At 41.3% G+C, this 19,660-nt stretch overlaps 1 protein-coding gene across 1 annotated transcript in view; it reads right to left on the reverse strand.

Annotated features, from left to right (window-relative positions):
* MTAP (methylthioadenosine phosphorylase) overlaps positions 926–19,660 on the reverse strand; it is a 42,480-nt gene continuing 23,745 nt past the window's right edge. Inside the window, exons 5-8 of the mRNA XM_018051903.1 lie at positions 12,851–12,953; positions 8,036–8,275; positions 4,692–4,814; positions 926–2,372 (exon numbers count right to left, since the gene is read on the reverse strand). Of these exons, the coding sequence (XP_017907392.1) occupies positions 2,334–2,372; positions 4,692–4,814; positions 8,036–8,275; positions 12,851–12,953 (505 nt within the window). The 3' untranslated portion in view covers positions 926–2,333. The remainder of the gene's footprint in view (positions 2,373–4,691; positions 4,815–8,035; positions 8,276–12,850; positions 12,954–19,660) is intronic.

The raw sequence follows: 19,660 nt of genomic DNA on the forward strand, positions 1-19,660 counted from the left end.
TAAACATTCAGAAAACTAAGATCATGGCATCTGGTCCCGTCACTTCATGGCAAATAGATGGGGAAACAATGGAAAGAGAAAGGCTTTATTTTTTGGGCTCCAAAATCACTGCAGATGGTGACTGCAGCCATGAAATTAAAAGACACTTGCTCCTTGGAAGAAAAGTTATGACCAACCTAGACAGCATATTAAAAAGCAGAGACATTACTTTGCCAACAAAGGTCTGTCTAGTCAAGGCTATGGTTTTTCCAGTAGTCATGTATGGATGTAACAGTTGGACTATAAAGAAAGCTGACTGCTGAAGAATTGATATTTTTGAACTGTAGTGTTGGAGAAGACTCTTGAGAGTCCCTTGGACAGCAAGATCCAATTAGTCCATCCTAAAGGAAATCAGTCCTGAATATTTATTTGAAGGACTGATGCTGAAGCTGAAACTCCAGTCCTTGGCCACTTGATGCAAAGAACTGACTTCATTTGAAAAGACCCTGATGCTAGGAAAGATTTATGGTGGGAAGAGAAGGGGATGACACAGGATGAGATGGTTGGATGGCATCACTGACTCAATGGACATGAGTTTGAGTAAACTCTGGAAGTTGGCAATGGACAGGGAGACCTGGTGTGCTACAGTCCATGGGGTCGCAAAGAGTCGACACAACTGAATGACTGAACTGAACTGAATTTGGAAACCACCGTACTTTTGAAGGAACAAGAACAATTCCTACATTTCAGCCTTGACATCCTTAGATGTCTACCAAGAAAGAAGGATAGTAAGGCATAGCATATATTATAGGGTAGTGAAAACAATCATGGTGTACAGAGCCAGAGAACCCTGGGTTCAGATCCATCATGTCCTGTGGCTGTTTCATGCACAGAGCTGAAACGCTGCTTCAGAGTCCAAGAGCCATACTTATATATAACCCAAACATAAGGGTAACTGGTTTATTATTTACAGTTAGCTGCTCATTATCTTGAAGACAATTCCTTAGACACAAACACATTCATTCTACATTCTCTTTAAACAGGCAAGAGATATACATTACTAAAGGACTGAGAAACAGACTATAGTGGGGAGTAATTCTGAGGGAAAAATGATCTTTCTATAAGAAAACAAACCACATTCCTATAAAATTAAGAATAAAAACCAGTAAGAAGCTTCCATTTTTTTTTATTTAAAAAAAATCAACTCATGTAAAATAATTCATCAAATCATAAACAGGTGTAGAAATAAAAAGTCAAATATCAGTTTTAAAAATATCTGACACACTATAATGTGTGTATATGGTCTCTTAAATAATTTAAGATTAGCTCCATATTAAACACTCAGCTTTTCTTACATTGTTGCAAACCCAAATATTGTTCTAACCATACAGTCATTAATGGTCTTTTTAACAATATAAAGATGGAACTCAAACAGAACTCCTCTTGGCAGTGCCATCTTAACTTCTGCTGCATTACCAAAAACAGTGGGTTTTCAAGAACTGGATCTTTCTAAGCCCATTTTTATTTCTAAAACTTCACTATTCAATTATATTCATTGTAGAAAAATGTGAAGAAATGGAAAAATAAAATTAAAAATTACCCAGTATCCCTCTTCCCAAATACAATAACAGAAGAGTGCATATATTTCTTTCTATTCTTTGTACATAACTATGTAGAATTTTAAAACAAAATTAGTACTGTAAAATGCTTACATATCCTCATTCCATATTTACAGCAACAATGTCTTTTGTACATTATGTGAAGCTATGATGTTCAGCTGGCTGCTTCACAATCTAAGAGCTTGACCATTATTTACCTTCATTTGTTAGATATTCAGATTGTTTTGAATATTTGCTATGATAACTATGTTATACATCCTTCTTTATTCATAATTATTTATATGTATCTCTGATAATTCCTTAAAGATAAATTCCTAGGAGTTTAACCAGCACAAAGAGTGTTTTTTAAGCCTTTGATACATTTTACCAAACTGCCCTCCAGAAAGATTATACCAACTTACAGTCACACCAGTAAATAGTCTAAGAGCTTTTCTTCTTCAAATTCCTTGGCAGCATAGGAATATTACTGACTACCTTTATTGTTACAAATTTAATAGGGGAATGGTGAAAGGTGTCTTCTTTTTCTTTTCTGGAAGTGTAATTTGCTTTCCTTCAATTATTTGAAGCAGTCCAAGTCTCTGAGAAGGCATTTCTGATGAGTGCAATGCCTTATCACTTCTTCCTTGGGCAGCAAGGGCACAAAAGCTGCATGTCTTTTCTATGTTTTCTCAAGCAGGAATTCCCAAAAGGACTGGAATTTCAAAGTCTCCTGGTCTTCTGAGCAGCCATGCTATTTTAATGTCTTAGTAACAAAACAGAAAACTGGGCCATTTTCTGAAAGGAAGTAGGCACAGATTATGATTAATCAAACAACTGCTACAGGCAGGAATTCTCATGCTTGGGGGCATGATAGTCACCTGGAGTGCTTATTACCACTTTGATTTTTATAGAGTGAGACTCATGGGATATATACTGATAAACTCTCCAGAAAATTCTCATGTTCACTGAAAGTTTGATAATCACTAACCACATATGGAGTTTTGAGCATAACTCTTTTTTAACTATTAGTTCCTCATTCTCCTTTCATGTAAAGTGAGGTTTAGAATGTTTATCTCAGAGGACTGTTCTGATTCTCACTTATCTCCACCCTTGCCCCTTTACGTCCACTAGGACATATTTTATACACCAACCGCTAGCCTTTGTCTTATTCTGCTGAAAAATGTCATTGAAATTTTAATATGTGAGTATCTCCAAACAGACCAGGAGCTTCTCCATAACAGCATCTTACATATCTGTGTAAACCATAGCTTGACATATAGTTGGTGCTTGTTAAGTGATTCTGAAATGAATTAATGATACACACTTCACTGTTCAGAGAGCTGAAAATACTGCCTTGGAATAAGGGATTTTTAGTGTGGTATTCCTTATATGTTACAGAATGGAGGCCATGATTCCCAATTTTGTCTAGAGTAGCAATTCTTCATTTTCTCTCTTCTACACATATTAACCCTTTTAAAAAATGCCATTTTACATACACTTTCAGAAGCTTCACAGAAGGAATAGAGAACACCAATCTACTATCCAAACATTTTTACTTAAAAATGAAGCTGAAATAATAAATTTATTCCTTGACAAATTATCTTTGAAAGTTCAAGGGACTATGGTCAAATTGGCTTAGTCAAATTCTGACCAAGGGTCAGAAACCTTAAAAAAACAAAAAACCAAACCCCAAACCTCACCCTCCCATCCTGCAGGTAACAGCCTCAGCAGTACCAAAAGTATGAATCACATTTCCTGCCAGTCAACAGTGTGTTTAGATACGCCAAAGTCATGCTGTTACACTCACTACCAGATGCAGCTGTTTCTGTTTAAAGTGATAGTCTCCAATTCCTAAACCTTATTTTCTGTTCCCCTTTTCTTCATCCATTTAAAAGAGCTGCCTATATTTCAATTATGATGAAGTAATTCATGAGGGAAGGGACCTATCATTAAAGAACATTTATCTCCTGAGCAGATAGGCTGAAACCAACAGATGTGTTTCCTGCTCCTTATGGATTTAAAATCTGGTAAGGAAGACAGATTACAAAATGCCAGTATTCCTGACTTTGCCAGTCCTCAAGGCTGAGAGACATTTTATTACACTGGTTTTCTGGAGCCTGCTTGTACCAGCTTGTAAAAACCCATTATGTATATCACTTCCCAGCTTACCAGTGGCTTCATGTTGATAGCTTGAAATGGGCTGTGCAAGAGCATTTATACCATGGCAGTCAGCAAACGACAAATCATGGCTCCTCCACGCCCAGCAGTTGGCAGTCATTTACTACCACAGTACTGCCATCACACTGAAACAGTAGCTGTCATTCCAGGGCTCCTTGGCGGTTATTCAGGTTGAGAGGGATTTTATCAACTTTTCAAATCCTCTCTCAACTCTAAGACCTAAGAGTAGAGATGTATCCTAGGAGACCTTTGGATATGCTGGCTACCCTCTTTGGATACTAGGTGAATGTAACATCTGATCAATTTCAGCCAACTCCTTATCTAAGGTGGTTAGTCAAGAGACCTAAGAGGTCCAGATAAAAACCATACATCTGAGCTCAGCCATCAGTTCAAATCATATTCTGGGAATTGATACGAGAGTTGAAAAGCTACCAATGTGCAACCCTCCACATGTTTATTACTGTCTTAGTTTGTCTGATGCAGCATTAAGTGTAAGTGGACAATCCCTGGCACCATTTTGGTATTGTATGCCAGTGTTCTGGCTTTAAAGGCTGCAGGACTTAGCATGGATCTGCCAAAGAGAAAACAGCCTTGTCTGCAGCATAATACGTGTACAGAGCAAACACCACCAATCTTCTGTCGTAAAATTTGCGGATACACCGCAAAGCAGTGTATCAGTGTATCAGTGTCAAGAACCTGATAGATTAGATAATCAATCTCCTTCACCTCAACTTTTAGTGCTCTTGCGTTACCAGCCAGAATATCTCTCTCTTCCGTTTATGGTTAGTATGCTAGTAAATGACATGAAAACGTGTAGAGAACATCTAGTCTAGTATAAAATACATGAACAGATGGACCAAGGGTCCAATGCAAATTAGAGCAAAGGGCAGCTGAGAGTCTAGGAAGTGTCTGCTGGCAGATGGAGACGATACATACCTTCATGTTATGGAGGGTTTCTGACCATTCCATGGATCCTATCTGAGGTATGGTAGTGAGAAGTAAGCTTTTGGCTTTATTGGCATTTTCTTTCAGGGTCTTTAAGACCCGGTCCACTGAAACCTAGAAAAAACAACAGCACAGGCTATTACCAGCAATTTAAAATTCCACTGCTTTTCACAGAACATTTTTTTCTGAGTTCCTACCTGATCTGTTGAAGTCAGTTTACTCCCAAGAACTTGAACCCAAGTTCTGCACTTATTAGGGGAGAGGTCATAGAGAAATCCAATGACATCTCTGAAAAGCACAACTAGTTTTCAACATGGTGTCTGAGAAACCTTTTCAGTTGTATAATGTGTTGGCATGGCCTAGAAAGTTTGTGGCTCTTCTCATGTCCACAGAATGAATTCCAGTTTTAAAACTGTTGCTATACTGGACAGATCAGAAGATAAGAACATTTCCCTTTAGAGAAGCCTTTAATAAAAATAATGGAATCAAAGTATCACCATTTTTATAGTCCCAGTGAATTAATGGATGGGCTGTTAACATCACAAAACCAGAAACCCAAACCAAACAAACAGTCTACTTTCATGAGTTTCCTTGTGGATTATGATGTCAGAATTAGATCAAATCTCTGGATCCTGCTGCCAATTTACAGAAAATATAGAACACTGCGAAACTGGATAAACCATCCTAAGGAGATGATTTCAGCAATTCAGACTGTGGGAAACTCTATAGGACAAATGACCTAGTTTCTTTTAAGAACACCTGGAAGCAAAAAATCACGCTACTTGAGATAGCTAGAAAATGGAACTTTGCCTGGATTTATTAAGGAATTATTGTTGGAGTGTGATAACAGCAATGTGGTTATGTTAGATGTCTCCTAGAATGTTCACAGATAAGATCATGGATCAGCATTGAGATGAAACATGGTTGGCTTAAAATCGTTATGTTTATGACTGAAGTTGGATGTTGGATTCACAGAAGCTTACCCTACTGCTTCTGTGTATGACTGAAATTGCTTCCTAAGGAAGCTGAAGGAAGTTGAGTATAAGACAGATGACCAGAAAGCGTACTTGTCATGCTTAACTATGCTGAGAAGAAACCCAAGATTCAGGGCACCATGATTATACCTTCCTATTCCTTCCTAGACCCCTCCCACAACATGGAGATGTGTTTACAACAAAATGATAAGCACGGTAGCGGAGAGGAGTGCCATCACTGTGGGAGGGATCACAGCAGAAGGAGGCGGCCAGCTGGGTGCCTGCCAGGTAGGAAACTCCAAATGCAGCATCGTGAAACAACCAGGAGATTTACCTTGTATTTTACTCTTTTCCTCATACTTTGTGACTGCTATTTCTATATAGATTCTGACCTCCTTTTCCTCTGTGTTTTTGCTGCTGCGCTCCACCCAGAAAGTCCTTTCTGCTTTCTCACAATAAATTCTCACTTGGTCAACATCCAGCTTTAATCTCAAAAGATTTCTTTGGAAACTACATCCCTCCACCATTCCATCACACCTATCATCTGACTACGACCTTCTTAGAAGCCAGCCAGTACTATACTGTGCATGCTAAGTCACTTCAGTCGTGTCCAACTCTGTGCGACCCTATGGACTGTGGTCCACCAGGCTCCACTGTCCATGGGATTCTCCAGGCAAGAATACTGGAGTGGGCTGCCATGCCCTCCTCCAGGGGATATTCCTGACTGAGGAATCGAACCCGTGTCTCTTACATCTCCTGCAGTGGCAGGCGGGTTCTTTACCATCAGTGCCACCTGGGAAGCCCCAGCACTGTACTAGTGGCTCTGTATTTATCATGTTTAATCCTTCCAGGAATCCTAGAAGGTCAGAAATGTAATTAACACCCCCCACTCATGTGGAAGGGTTAAATTAGTCACCCAATATTACAAGTAAAAAGAACAACGGGAATTTGAAGAAGGGGTTAAGCAACTCTAGAACCTTTTTCTGTGCCAGGCTGCACATCTGGTTTAAAGCACAATGACACACATAGCTGACTGAGATGATGCCATCTTTTCTATGCTTTCCTTGTGGCATTTAACATTATTTGCTTTCATGCCTTACCACTTACACAGAGCTTAGTTTTTCTGCTTTTAACTGAAGTAGCTCCAATTGACTGTTTTCCAAACCTCATGTGGCCTACTAAATGAAAGCACCATTAGCTCTGCAAAGGAGACAAATGTTATGAGACCACGCAGAAAGCCACAGGCAGGAAGCAGTCTGCTCTCGGGGAGTGGCAGAGGCTGGAGTCTCCTATTAATTGGAAGCAGCTTCTCAACATCATGAGGCCGAGCTGCCCCTGAGGTGACCAAAGCTGCCAAATCAGAGACTACCTTGGGTCAGGATTTGCAAGTCTCTTAACTAACAAACATCCTCAAAGAATCTGTGTTCATCCATGACTTAAACTCCATACCCATGGATGGAGAGGCAGCTAGAATATCTTAGCCCATTTTACATGAAACTGGGTGGTGAAACAAGCAGCTCTGAGATGGTGGTACGGTCCCCCTAGAGAAGATGTCCCCTCCCCTAGATGCGTCCAGAACAGCCACTGCCATACTCCTTCCTTCAAAATTTCTTGGCTGCAGTTTTGTCCTTTTCTCTTTTTAAAATGAGATAAATGACAACACAAGTGATCTGGTTGCTTCAAGTAAAATGCAAGGAATGAAAAGGGAGGAGAATATTAGATTAAAGACTTAAGAGGTTTATCATTCAAATACAAAGTGTGGATTATAAGGGATCCTGATTTGAACAGTTAAAAATTATGAGACAGGAGGGGAAAATGTGACAAGTCTGGACATTTGATTTTATTAAAGAATTAATATCACTCATTGTTTTGTACAACAGTGGTGGTGTGGTTTTAAAAAATTATTTTTAAAAGAGAGGTCTTTTAGAAAAATTTACTTCAAAATCATGAGGGTAGTGGGGAGAAAACTGAGTAGGGAAGAGGTACATTAATAGGTTTTCCCGCTACATAATAAATAGGAACATAAAGAACTTATAACCAAGAATCTTTATCTGTAATGTAAGGGCTGAGTCTCAGTAAGATTCCCAAAACACCTACATGTTTACAGTGTACTCTTCCCTGTTGATCCTTGCATAAGTGTCCTTTCATTCTCTATGAAGATTTTGTTCTTCCAATGGGAACTACAGAAAAAAAATCTGGTAACACCTAATGACAATGTATAAAAAGCTGACTTTAAAACTTGGTATAAAGGCACTTTTTGGAACTAATGTAATAGAAACAAAAAGTTAAGACACTCTGTCACTGGCTCTCATGGCACATGGAAACCCAGGCCGTACATGCATCAAAGAGAATTCCACCTACCGCTTCCTCATGCTCCTTCCAGCAATCATAATCTGTCGCCATGGCGATACTTGCGTAGCAAATTCCCGCCTCCTTAGCAAGAACCACCTCTGGAACTGTGGTCATGTTGATAACATCCGCCCCCCAGGTTTGGAACATGATGCTTTCTGCCCGGGAGCTGAAACGAGGCCCCTCAATGGTGATCACTGTCCCTTTTGAGTGGCACCGGAGTCCTAGCTTCTTAGCAGTCTCTATGAGGACCTAGAACAGAAAGAACCAAACTCAAAACATACAAACAGAAGCTGAGCTTTATTTTTTCTTCCCTACTACTTTAAAAGATTCTTGCTATAAATACCCAGTACCTGCAGGCCCTCAAAGAGAACCTGGGTGATCACAGAAGGGAGTTTCCTAGCTCCCTATCTATTTACATAATGCTCTGTCCCACCTAACATCTAGCTCACAGCAATAAGAGCAAACAGTGGGCTTTTTCTTTACACCAGGCATTTGTTTACATGCTTTAATCTCACTTTTTAGCTGATTTAATAGATTATCATGGACTGTGAATGTGGGCTTGAGTCTGAGCTCTTAACTTTCAAAGCGACACAAGGCACCCTCCTCATCCACATCTCAGAGATGTGCAGAGTAAAGTTTCCAAGCTCCTGAGAAACTCATTCTCATTGCTCTTCTATACAAAACTTGAGGGCTTTTGTGAAAGCTTTTTTGGGGTAGAAAGTGCTTTCATAATCTCTTTGCCTGCTGCCTCTCTAAAGACATACAATAAAAAACAGAATGGAGGCTATGCTGATTTCTTCTATCCAGAGATAAACTTATCTTGGCATCCTTTTAGAGACAAGGCTATATATGAGCTTAGAAACATTACTTAAAAGTTTGATCACTTTTCCTAGTGTCTAATAATGTATATCTAATCTAATTTCATTTTTCTCTTACTCTGTGCTTAAACATTCCTGTTTAATTGAAAAAAAGTTAGTCCTTTAAACTTAACTGTTAAAGTACTGACAAGAATTCACTTTCCTATGCCCTAGTTTTTTCATCAGTGATATGGGAGTAATAATATAACTCAGAGATATGAGCTAAGGAATACACTTCCACTTCTCTGGTGGCTCAGATAGTAAACAATCTGCCTGCAATGCAGGAGAAGCAGGTTCAATCCCTGGCTTGGGAAGATCCCCTGGAGAAGGAAATGGCAACCCACTCCAGTATTCTTGCCTGAAGAATCCCAGGGACAGAGGAGCCTGGTGGGCTACAGTCATTGGGACTGCAAAGAGCTGGACACGACTGGGCAACACTTTCAAGGAATAAACGGCAAGGAGTGCCCAACACAATATATAAATGCTTAACTGGTCTTCTGATTTTTTTTTTAATTAATCATTTTGGCTGCACTGGGTCTGGGCTGCTGTGCACAGGCTTCTCTAAATGCAGCGCCTGGGCTTCTCGTCCAGGTGGGTTCTCTTGTTACGGCGCACAGGCTCTAGGACGTGCAAGCCTCAGCAGTCGCAGCTCACTGGCTCTAGAGCGCAGACTCTCTCATTGTGGCGCAGAGCCTTAGTTGCACCGTGACACGTGGAATCCTCCCGGACCAGGGATCGAACCCATGTTCCCTGCATTGGCAGGTGGATTATTCACCTCTGGACCACCATGGAAGTCCTCTTCAAATTATTAACACTGGCAGCTTCTACACATTTCCTAAGTAATTGGTCAAAGTTCCTAGGATACTATATACAAAACGGAGTGACTCAAAGTCAATAGAAGGCTCCAATCTAGGCCAAAGTCTTGCCTGCACATGTCTGAACCACACAGGCAAATTAACCTATTTCCTTAAAAATAACATTGTGCTATGGCAATAGAAGAATTTTAGTAAGACCTTGGCAACTAAATTTAGAACCATGACAAGCGCTAGCCAAAAACTAGTTGATGCTCCATCATGTTTATTTATCCTATACATGCTGAAAATAAGACTGTGCTAAATCAAAACTGTTTCCTAAGGAGCACAGGTTATAAATAATAAGCCTTATTAAATCACTCCTTCCCCTGCTGTCCCCACCCCCTTTCAAAATTAAGGTATAACCAGCCCAGTCCTGTCTTCATTAAATGTCTTTTAAAAGTCCCAAATAACTGAGCTGTATGTCTTGGCCAAACTTCAGAGTACTTCTAAAGATGTGTGAAGGAAGATCACAATTCTCGCAAGCCAGTGCCATATGGCATGTAAGTCTTCACCATCACCCTGGGGTGGGTGCCACGCTGGGGAGGAGAAGTGGAGGCTTATGGGCATGGCCCAGTCAGTGTTAGACCCTGAGGGCTTGCCACCCGAAGCAGCACTTTGCACAAACAGGTAATGCCATTGTAAGGTGCCAGAAATGCAACTCCAGCCTGAGAGGTCTTTTTAATGTGTCAGGACTTTTTGAAGAAATATGTTTCAGATTACTTTTTGACTAGAAGTGGCACTGTTTTCTGAATAGGTAATACTCGTACATGGTACAAAATGTAAACAGCACAAAGGTTCTTATTTGACAAGTATTTCTTCTGCCTGTGTACGAGGGATTCAGTTTCCCCATGGGAAATCACTGTTTCTAGTTTTTGGTCAGCTTTCCAGAAACACTTTACATATAAATATTTTCATAGATGCTCAGTCATGTCTGACTCTTTGCGACCCTATGAACTGTAGCCTGCCAGGCTCCTTTGTCCATGAGATTTCCCAGGCAAGAATACTGGATTGGGTTGCCATTTCCTCCTCCAGGGGATCTTCCTGACCCAGGGATTGAACCCATGTCTCCTGCATTGCAGGTGGAATCTTTACCACTGAGACACCAGGGAAGCCCCTTATATATATACACACACATATTTAACACAAATGATAAGATACAGAACAACCATTATGCACCTTGCTTGCCACTGGACAGTTCATCTTGATAATCTGTCGTCAGTACACAAAAGATCACAAGGATACTGAAAGTTTAAGTGATAATTACCGAAGGGCAACACCATCTACTCTTTACATTTTTTGACAGTATTTTTAAAATCCCTTTTAGGGTATATAAGAATAAAATGATATTGTGAAGGCCTCTCCGCGCCTCCCCATTTTCTGAAACTGCCTTCCCTAGCACTCTTAATCTTTATGGGTCCTTAGCTTGGCTAGACTAATAATAGCTGAATTAATTCAGTCTCCAAGGAGGCCAAACTGTATTTATTCCTGGGTACTATTACTCAGCCACCACATTCACAAGTACTCTGAATACCTCATCAGCACCTCCCTCACACACCTCTACTCCTAGTACCCAAACCTCTGGGGCAGTACCTCAGATTCACTATTAACATGCATATTCTCTCCCTAGTCTATTTCTTCCAAGCTTCTCCCAATCTGAAGTGGACAAAAATGTTACTATACACTTCCAACTTCTCTTGGAGAGCACATTTATTTTGCGGAGAGATCTGTGTTTCAGAGGTTAAGGCCAACATCATTCTGATATATTCTGCTGATAACTACCCAGGAACATATATAGTTAACCCTTGAACAACACAGGTTTGAACTGTGTGGTCTACTCTTACATGGAGTTTTTTCACAATAGATTCATGCTACAATGCTGTTCACTCTGTGGGTTGGCTGAATCCTTGGATGCAGAACCGCCAGATATGGAGGGCCAACTGTAAATTTATACTCAGATTTTCAACTGGATGATGGGTCAGTGCCTCTAACCATGCTGAATGTTGTTTAAGGCTCAAATGTATATCTAAACGCCTACTCAAAAATATGCTTTCACAGAAGTCACAAAGAATAAACATGCAGTGATATACCTGAAATAGCTCCCTTCAAAGCCTGGCTTCGGACTCTAGATTTCTGAGACCAGAGTGCGGTTATTTAAAGCACTCTAGCTTTGCCTGTAAAGAAGCTAGTTACACGATTATGCAAGGCTGAACATAAATCTGTTTCACATCAGGTGTTAAAATTATCTGAATGAGTAACATGTTTAGTTATTTGTATTGTCTAAGTAAGATTTTACTAGGCAGCCTCCTTCTGACAGTACTTCTGACCTACTAGGTTGCATTTGACTTTCAAATTTGGGGGTTATAAGAAAAGTACCATGGATGGACTTGTGAACTGTGGTAGCCATTTTTATTCTCTGAAAGCTAAGGCTAGGATTTCTTATTTTATACCACCACTGGCTTTTGTAAGGGTTACCTCTACAATCCTGAGATCTTACTATAATCCTGGAGAGGAGAGAAGGCTGGACAGGAAAAGTCAAACTCAGCTCAAAGGCAAATAATACCAATCTGACTATTTAGATTATTAATAAGTTAATTCATAAAAGCAGTTACCAGTCACTAGATGTCTTATAATTGACAGGCATCACTCAAAGCACTTTATTTAAGTAAGTTACTCTTTTATCTTTCACAGTCCTGTGAAGTATCAATATGTTATCATTACTTTATTTTATAAATAAGGAAACCAGAGTCCAAGGTTCTGATCCAGAAACAAGCAACAATAAGTTGAAGAATAAAGACCTGATCTAAAGAAATCTGGTTCCAGAGTGTATACTCCATATTATGCTGTCTAAATTATTTTAAAAGGCATCCAGGTATCCTGACGCTAAAATCAACTTACTGAAAAAAAAAAAGGTTGCAAATTTGAGCAATTCAGCTTATAAATGACTGAGACAGTGGGATCATTAACAAAGGTACACAACTCTTCCTAAAACCTTACATAAGCATCAAACTAGAGAGGGGAAGAGAGACCACATGCTTGGCCAACTAATCTGTCTGTAGATGCCACCCCAAGCCCTCATGGTTTACTCTGGCACACCTTCCAGGAAGATTACGAACCTCTCTTGTTTTAGGGCAGAATGGCTCAGCCATTGGAATATGGCACACTCCTCTGGCACAGGAATGATTTCCATCATAGAAGGTCTGAAGCCTTCTGGTAGTCCTACAAAATAAAGTAAAAAAGTTATTTTTTAAAAAGTTACCTCTCCACCCTTTGGAGCTGGTAACCAGTTATATCTAGGTCAGGATCTTGGTCCTCACTCTAGAATCAATAGTTCTGGATAAGCTGAAAGAAACTGTTTAAAAAGAGAGCGAGCTTCTTGACAGTCCCTGGTTTTTCTGGCTCTGGGTTGGTAGTAACCTGCCTCCCAACAGGAGTTGAAGTATCTGTGGTCTGCTGACCGTGACAGGCTAACCACACTGCACAGTAGGAGAAAGTCAACTGTGGGCTCAGCAGGCCAGGTGAAACACTCAAGAAGTCAACTGTGAACATCTTCCGTCATCTCAATATAGAGAATCGTACAGTGAACCCCTTATATATATTTAGATTCAAAAATTTCCTAAATTTCATCAAACCTACTTCATGTATTGCAAATCCCAGACTTTGTCACTTTATCCCTACTTCAGAGAGACTAAAATACATGGATTATTTTCCATGGCAATGTCATTATCACACTTGATGAAAATGACAATTCCTAAGTATTATCTAATATATTATAGACCATCTGCCAATTTCCCTCGTGTCCTCCTCAAAAAATAAAGTCTTTTTTCTTTTTTTAAAAACTGTGGTTTGGTTAGTTTCATATTCCAAACAAGGTCCAAGGTCCAAATTTTGCACTTGACTGCCTTGTCACTAAATTGAGAGTAACTCCTGCCCTCCACCCTCAACCTTATTTTTTCATGCCTTTGATCCATTGAAGAAAGCAGCCATTCATCCGGCTCTGCATTTCGAAGCATCTGTCTCTGCTGTCTTGCTTAAACTTGTGCGTCTGCCTGCCAGAATTAATTCTAAAGTCTCATGAAAGTTCTAAAGTTAACTTTCTGATAAAACATTTTTGAGTCCATAAGAGAGTCCAAAATTAACCCAGTGCCAAGTCACCCAGCAACTTCTCTCTCAAAGTTTTCAGAATAAAGCACTTTTTATATCCATTGCACTGTTCTAAACTTGAACTCATGAGTAATATAGGAAAGAGAGAGCCCTCATTTTCCTAGAGAGGGGAGAGCAGGGTAGCAACAGGGCATGGGAAAACCAACAGCTGAAGGTACATTGCTTCATTTCTACTTCTACTGGGAGGGCAGAGAAGAGCATGGAGAAACATTCTGGTTCAGTTTACACAGCTGGCATGTCTACCTCTCAAAGTTCACCTGTCACTTCCTCCCCATCACACATTAAACAGTGATACCAGCTGGCATCAAAGCCACCTCTCTCAGAGATTAGGCCTCAGAGCTTGGGAGGAATGAAATCAAAGTCCATGCTCCTCTCAACCCCCTTATCACGCGAGTCTTCAGAGAAAGGCTAAATTAACCCCAAGCAATTCCAGATGGGGTTGAGGAACAAGTCAAATGACTCTTCCAGCCTATATACACAGAGGCTGTTTTCTTTTTGTAAAACTGACCAATAAAATGGTGCCACATATTCCAGCTTTGACTTGGTTTCAGCCTTCAGTGAAGCAAATATTAGCAATAATCCTATTTACAACCATGATTAAGTGTAAAAACAGGGCCACAGAACCCTTCAGGGGCTATGTCCCAGTAGACATCTATGCAGTAACACTCCATCTTATCTATTCTGTCCCCCTCTCTCCCCGTCCCTTCTTCGCCTAATTACTCCTCTCTCTGTTCTGAACATTTACCTTAAGACATCATTAGTGGGCTTCCTAGATGGCTCAGTGGTGAAGAATCTTTTTGCCAATGCAGGAGATGCACAAGATGCAGGTTTGATCCCTGGCTTGGCAAGATCCCCTGGAGAAGGAAATGGCAACCCACTCCAGAGTACTTGCCTGGGAAATACCATGGACAGAGGAGCCTGGCAGGCTACAGTCCATGGGGTCGCAAATGAGTCAGACCTGACTTGGTGACTAAGCAACGATTATGTATTATTCTTCAGCTCAGTTCAGTTCAGTCGCTCAGTCGTGTCCGACTGTTTGCAACCCCATGACCGCAGCACGCCAGGCCTCCCTGTCCATCACCAACTCCCAGAGTCCACCCAAACCCATGTCCATCGAGTCGGTGATGCCATCCAACCATCTCAACCTCTGTCATCCCCTTCTCCTCCTGCCCTTAATCTTTCCCAGCATCAGAGTCTTTTCAAATGAGTCAGCTCTTCACATCAGGGTCTTTTCCAGTGAGTCAACTCTTCGCATCAGGTGGCCAAAGTATTGGAGTTTCAACATCAGTCCTTCCAATGAACACCCCAGGACTGATCTCCTTTAGGATGGACTGGTTGGATATCTTTGCAGTCCAAGGGACTCTCAAGAGTCTTCTCCAACACCACAGTTCAAAAGCATCAATTCTTTGGCTCTCAGCTTTCCTTATAGTCCAACTCTCACATCCTTACATGACAATGGAAACAACCATAGCCTTGACTAGACAGACCTTTGCTGGCAAAGTAATGTCTCTGCTTTTTAATATGCTGTCTAGGTTGGTCATAACTTTCCTTCCAAGGGTAATTCTTTATGTTATGCTATAAACACGTGATGTTAACTGCCTACAGTTTAACATTTTACATTTTTCTCTTTAAACAAAGCTCCCCAACTTCCACCTCTACGGTTTATAGTAAAACCACCATATCTTTTTGATTCTTCATTTTCCAGTTGTAAAATGTATTGTTCACTACCCATTTGTAAGAGTGCTATGAGGATTAAGTCAGCCCTGAGGCCCAGCTACCCCACAGCAGCTCAGGACTGAGGTCTGAGCTGGAGGCTGAATCAGGAGTCAGCACCAAGGAGAAGCTGTAGTTGGCCCTCAGAACACCCAGCCTTGCAGGAGGGGCAGCCCCAAGGAAGACCTGGGGACTTTAATACCCATATGTCTAATAGTTTCAGGGTTATACTGTTAAGATTCCAGGAAGGAAAATGCTGATAAGAAACATCTCTTCATGCAGCCTGCCCACCTAATCACGGTGTTCTGTGCAACTCAGATAGCAATACATTCAAATAATGATCTGAATTTAAATCACTGTGAACATTCCAATACCGGATAAAATGAGGCATGATTATGCTGAGTGAAATTCAGATCAAGAACAATGAGGTATGCAACCACAAGTGAAGGTACTGAAGGACACACCCAAGGGAAATTCTAAAATGAAAATACATGTAATTTTAAGATCTCCTATCCTCCCCCTGAGAACATTAAATAGAAGTCAGAGGTTCTACAAGTCTGCAAGAAGCAAGGGACATCCCACAGTGGGGACTGTTACCTGATTGAGCCTGTGTTGACAGGGACTCCCCTGCCTGTTCACTCCTAATTTCTAGTCAAAAAAGAAAAGCTCTTCTGTAGACAGAATAGTGGCTCATCCTCAGTTTTGTACACGGATTTCAATCTTGTTACTGATTTTTCATGTGTCCTTGAGAAAATTACTTAACCTCTGTGAGTTCTTTCTTCATAACGTATTAACAACATACACTTACACCCTTGTTTAAATATGTTTAAATATATTGAAATATTGTTTAAATATGAAAACAGAGTCACAGAAATCTCTAGTAGCGACATCCCAACAGGCAGATGCAATAAGTCCTCCATTTTTTTATGTCAAATGTGTGAGTTTGGGGATAAACAATAGTTGTTACAAAGCACTACTACTATTGCCCTGAGGATCAGTGAGGGAACAAAGTGTCCAGCACACAGACTCACACAAGTCACGTTACAGATGGATGCAGGCACAGCAGAAGCAAGCATATGGAGCCCGTCGATGGAAGACACCTGCAGATTTCTCTAGATCTGGAGCGGTGCCCAAGTGAGCATCTTTTCCTGATAAACAGGGGCCTTAATGGGATATCTTTTTCCTTCCATTAAGAGCTAGAACTGAAATACATTGCTGGGCCATAGGAAAAAAATTAGCCTTAGACAACGTCAGACTGGCTGGATCCGTGGGGAAGCAGTGTTCTAGACTGTGGGTGAGAAGAACAGAAGGATCACCCAGTTGCTAGAAGCAACCTAGACCAAGGATGACAGTTTGGGGGCAGTGGCTCCATCCTACCAACCTGTGAAAGTGGCATGTGGTAGCAAGCAGAATAATGCCTCCCACCATACCCCCAAATATCCATACCCCAAAGCCCAGAACATAGGTTGTCTTCCATTGTAGACGGAAGGGGGCCAGGAGCCAAGAATGCAGGTGACAAAAAACGAGGAAAGGGATTCTCCTGAGCTTCCAGAGAGGAATTCAGCCCTTGATTTCAGCCCACTGAGACCCATGTTATACTCCTACCCTGCAGAGTTAGCTAATAATGTTGTGTTGTTTAAGCCACTGCATTTGTGGAAATTTGTTCCAGCAGCAAAAGGAAGCTAATACATGTGCTGATATGATTTAACCTGGTTAACACACTGTAATTTCTCTGGTAGTAAAGATCTGATGCCAAAGGTCTGCCTCCAACTCTTGCTTCAACTGGTGAACCCTCCTAGCAGGGCTAAGGGACTGCTAATTCTCACTCCCAACCGCACCATCATCCTGGGACACCCACTGGAAATACACTTCAGGGACTGCCCGACTGGCTGGCTTTACTACTCCCTGGCTAGCTGTGTGCCTGCAGGAAAGTCACCCTGACCTCTGTCTACCTCAGTCTCTTATCAGCCTTCTCATATTTAAAAGGGGGACATGAAGGGGAAATACAGTCAGTGTGAAGACAGAGAGCACACGAAGCAAGTGCTCAGCCCAAGTCCTCACTGCCGGTCGGAATCTGCTTCTGCACTTCTCGTCTGCCAACCTCTGAGGGTGGCTTGTACGTGGGCCTCAAGTCAAGGATACCCCCCAAAAAGAGATACGTGATAAGAAAAGTCAGAAAACAAACAACAAACTGCCATGGAAGAGTGAAGGAGACAAAATTATGGTGTGTGTTGGCAAGGGAAATGAGTTCAAGGCCATCGAGGAGAGAACACCAGGCACTTTCAGACACAGCAGGGAACAAAACGCAGAGAAAGAATGACTGGTAGGTTCTTTCAAGATCAAGACCCTTGAATCTGCACACAAAGATTGCTATCTGTTAATAGTTTTCCTTTGAAGAAATGCTGAGTTGCAGACAAGTTGAGAGAAAACACTTGTCCCACAGCAGAAACACCTGTCACACACCTGCACACTTCCAAGGTAGTTCTGGAGCACAGGACCTGTCCATAAGCCTCAGCACACAGGGATACCAGGCAGTTAATTTACCAGCAAAGCGGTGCCAAGGGCTCCTTATGAGGAGCTTGGGTTCAGGGAAATGATTCCACCCACATCTCTTAAGGTCTATCCAAACAGTCTATCTCAGGAGAACCCCTAATTGAAAAACGCATCCTTTGGTGCAGTTATTCGTAAGACTACAAATTGCAAAAGGTGGAAGGCTGGTTGGAAAGGCATGCATATTAAAACTTTAGTTATGTGACAGATTACCTTTTATGATTCTAACCATCTCTACCAGTAACACATATATGTATGTTAATACCCAGGACCTAACAGCATTCCCTCATAGATGGGAAGAACTCAGTATTCCACCACCCCCTTCATAAATATCCAGAAATAACTTCATGTTCCAAAGACCAGAGATGACCAGATAATAAACATTAATCCTTCACTGGGGCAAGGAATATGAGCAGGGATGCGAAGTAGAAAAGCAGTGAAGAAACCACCACAAAGGGCACGGGACAGTTTTAAGTTTACGTCAAAGATCATTACCATCAGTGACAAAAGGAACGAGGAAAAATTACATCAAATTACAGTAACAGATTTCAGGGCAAGCCCTCCCAGAGGCAGCAGATGTTTGGGCTTGGCTTCCAGCTCTCTTGGTGACTGTGTCTTTCTTTCTATTTCCAGGGAGTAGTACGGAAACCAGGGAGTCAAGCTGAGAGAAGCAAAAATGTTAAGAAACTTAATAATCCAGATGAGGGCAGTGGTGACGGACAACAGGGTGGATTCAGGGCACATATGGGCACGACTTGGAGACCAGCTGGATACAGGGGTGACAGATCCTCAGCAATGACCACGTGGTGGACGGCAGTGCCGTGGTATTACCAACGCAGCAACTTACCAAGTGGAGAGGAGGGAGCTCGGGATCGGGGGAGGTGTGGGTTGGAAGACTACCAAGGGGGATAATTCAGTCTTTTTAAAAACAGCTTTTTATTGGAATATAGTTGCTTTACCATGTTGTATTAGTTTCTGCTGTACAGCGAAGTGCGGAGTTATACATCAGTTCAGTTCAGTTGAGTCGCTCAGTCGTGTCCGACTCTTTGCGGACATACACCCCCTCTTTTTTGGACTTCCTCCCCATTTAGGTTGCCACAGAGGACTGGATTAAGAGCTACCAGCACTGTACAGCAGGTTCTCATTAGTTACCTGGTTTATGCAGAGTAGTGGATATATGTCAATCCCAACTTCCCAGTTCATCCCACTTCTCCTTTCCCACCTTAGTGTCCATACCTTTTTTCTCTATGTGTCTCTATTTCTGCTTTGCAAATAGGTTCATCTATACCATATGTCTAGAGTTCATATATGTACTAACATACAATATTATACACTTGATCTGATAACATACACTTGAATTACAAAGTGTGAGATGTCTTTGGGACCTTGTCCTGTATCTGGGAGCCAAGGGGGATCTCAAGGGGGAGGACAGATCTGGGAAGTCCACAGATCAGGAGTGGCTGAGGTCAGTCTTTGGAGATGAACCCAAATTCAGATCC

This window comes from Capra hircus, chromosome 8 (assembly GCF_001704415.2).
Source record: "Capra hircus breed San Clemente chromosome 8, ASM170441v1, whole genome shotgun sequence".
NCBI lineage: Eukaryota > Metazoa > Chordata > Mammalia > Artiodactyla > Bovidae > Capra > Capra hircus.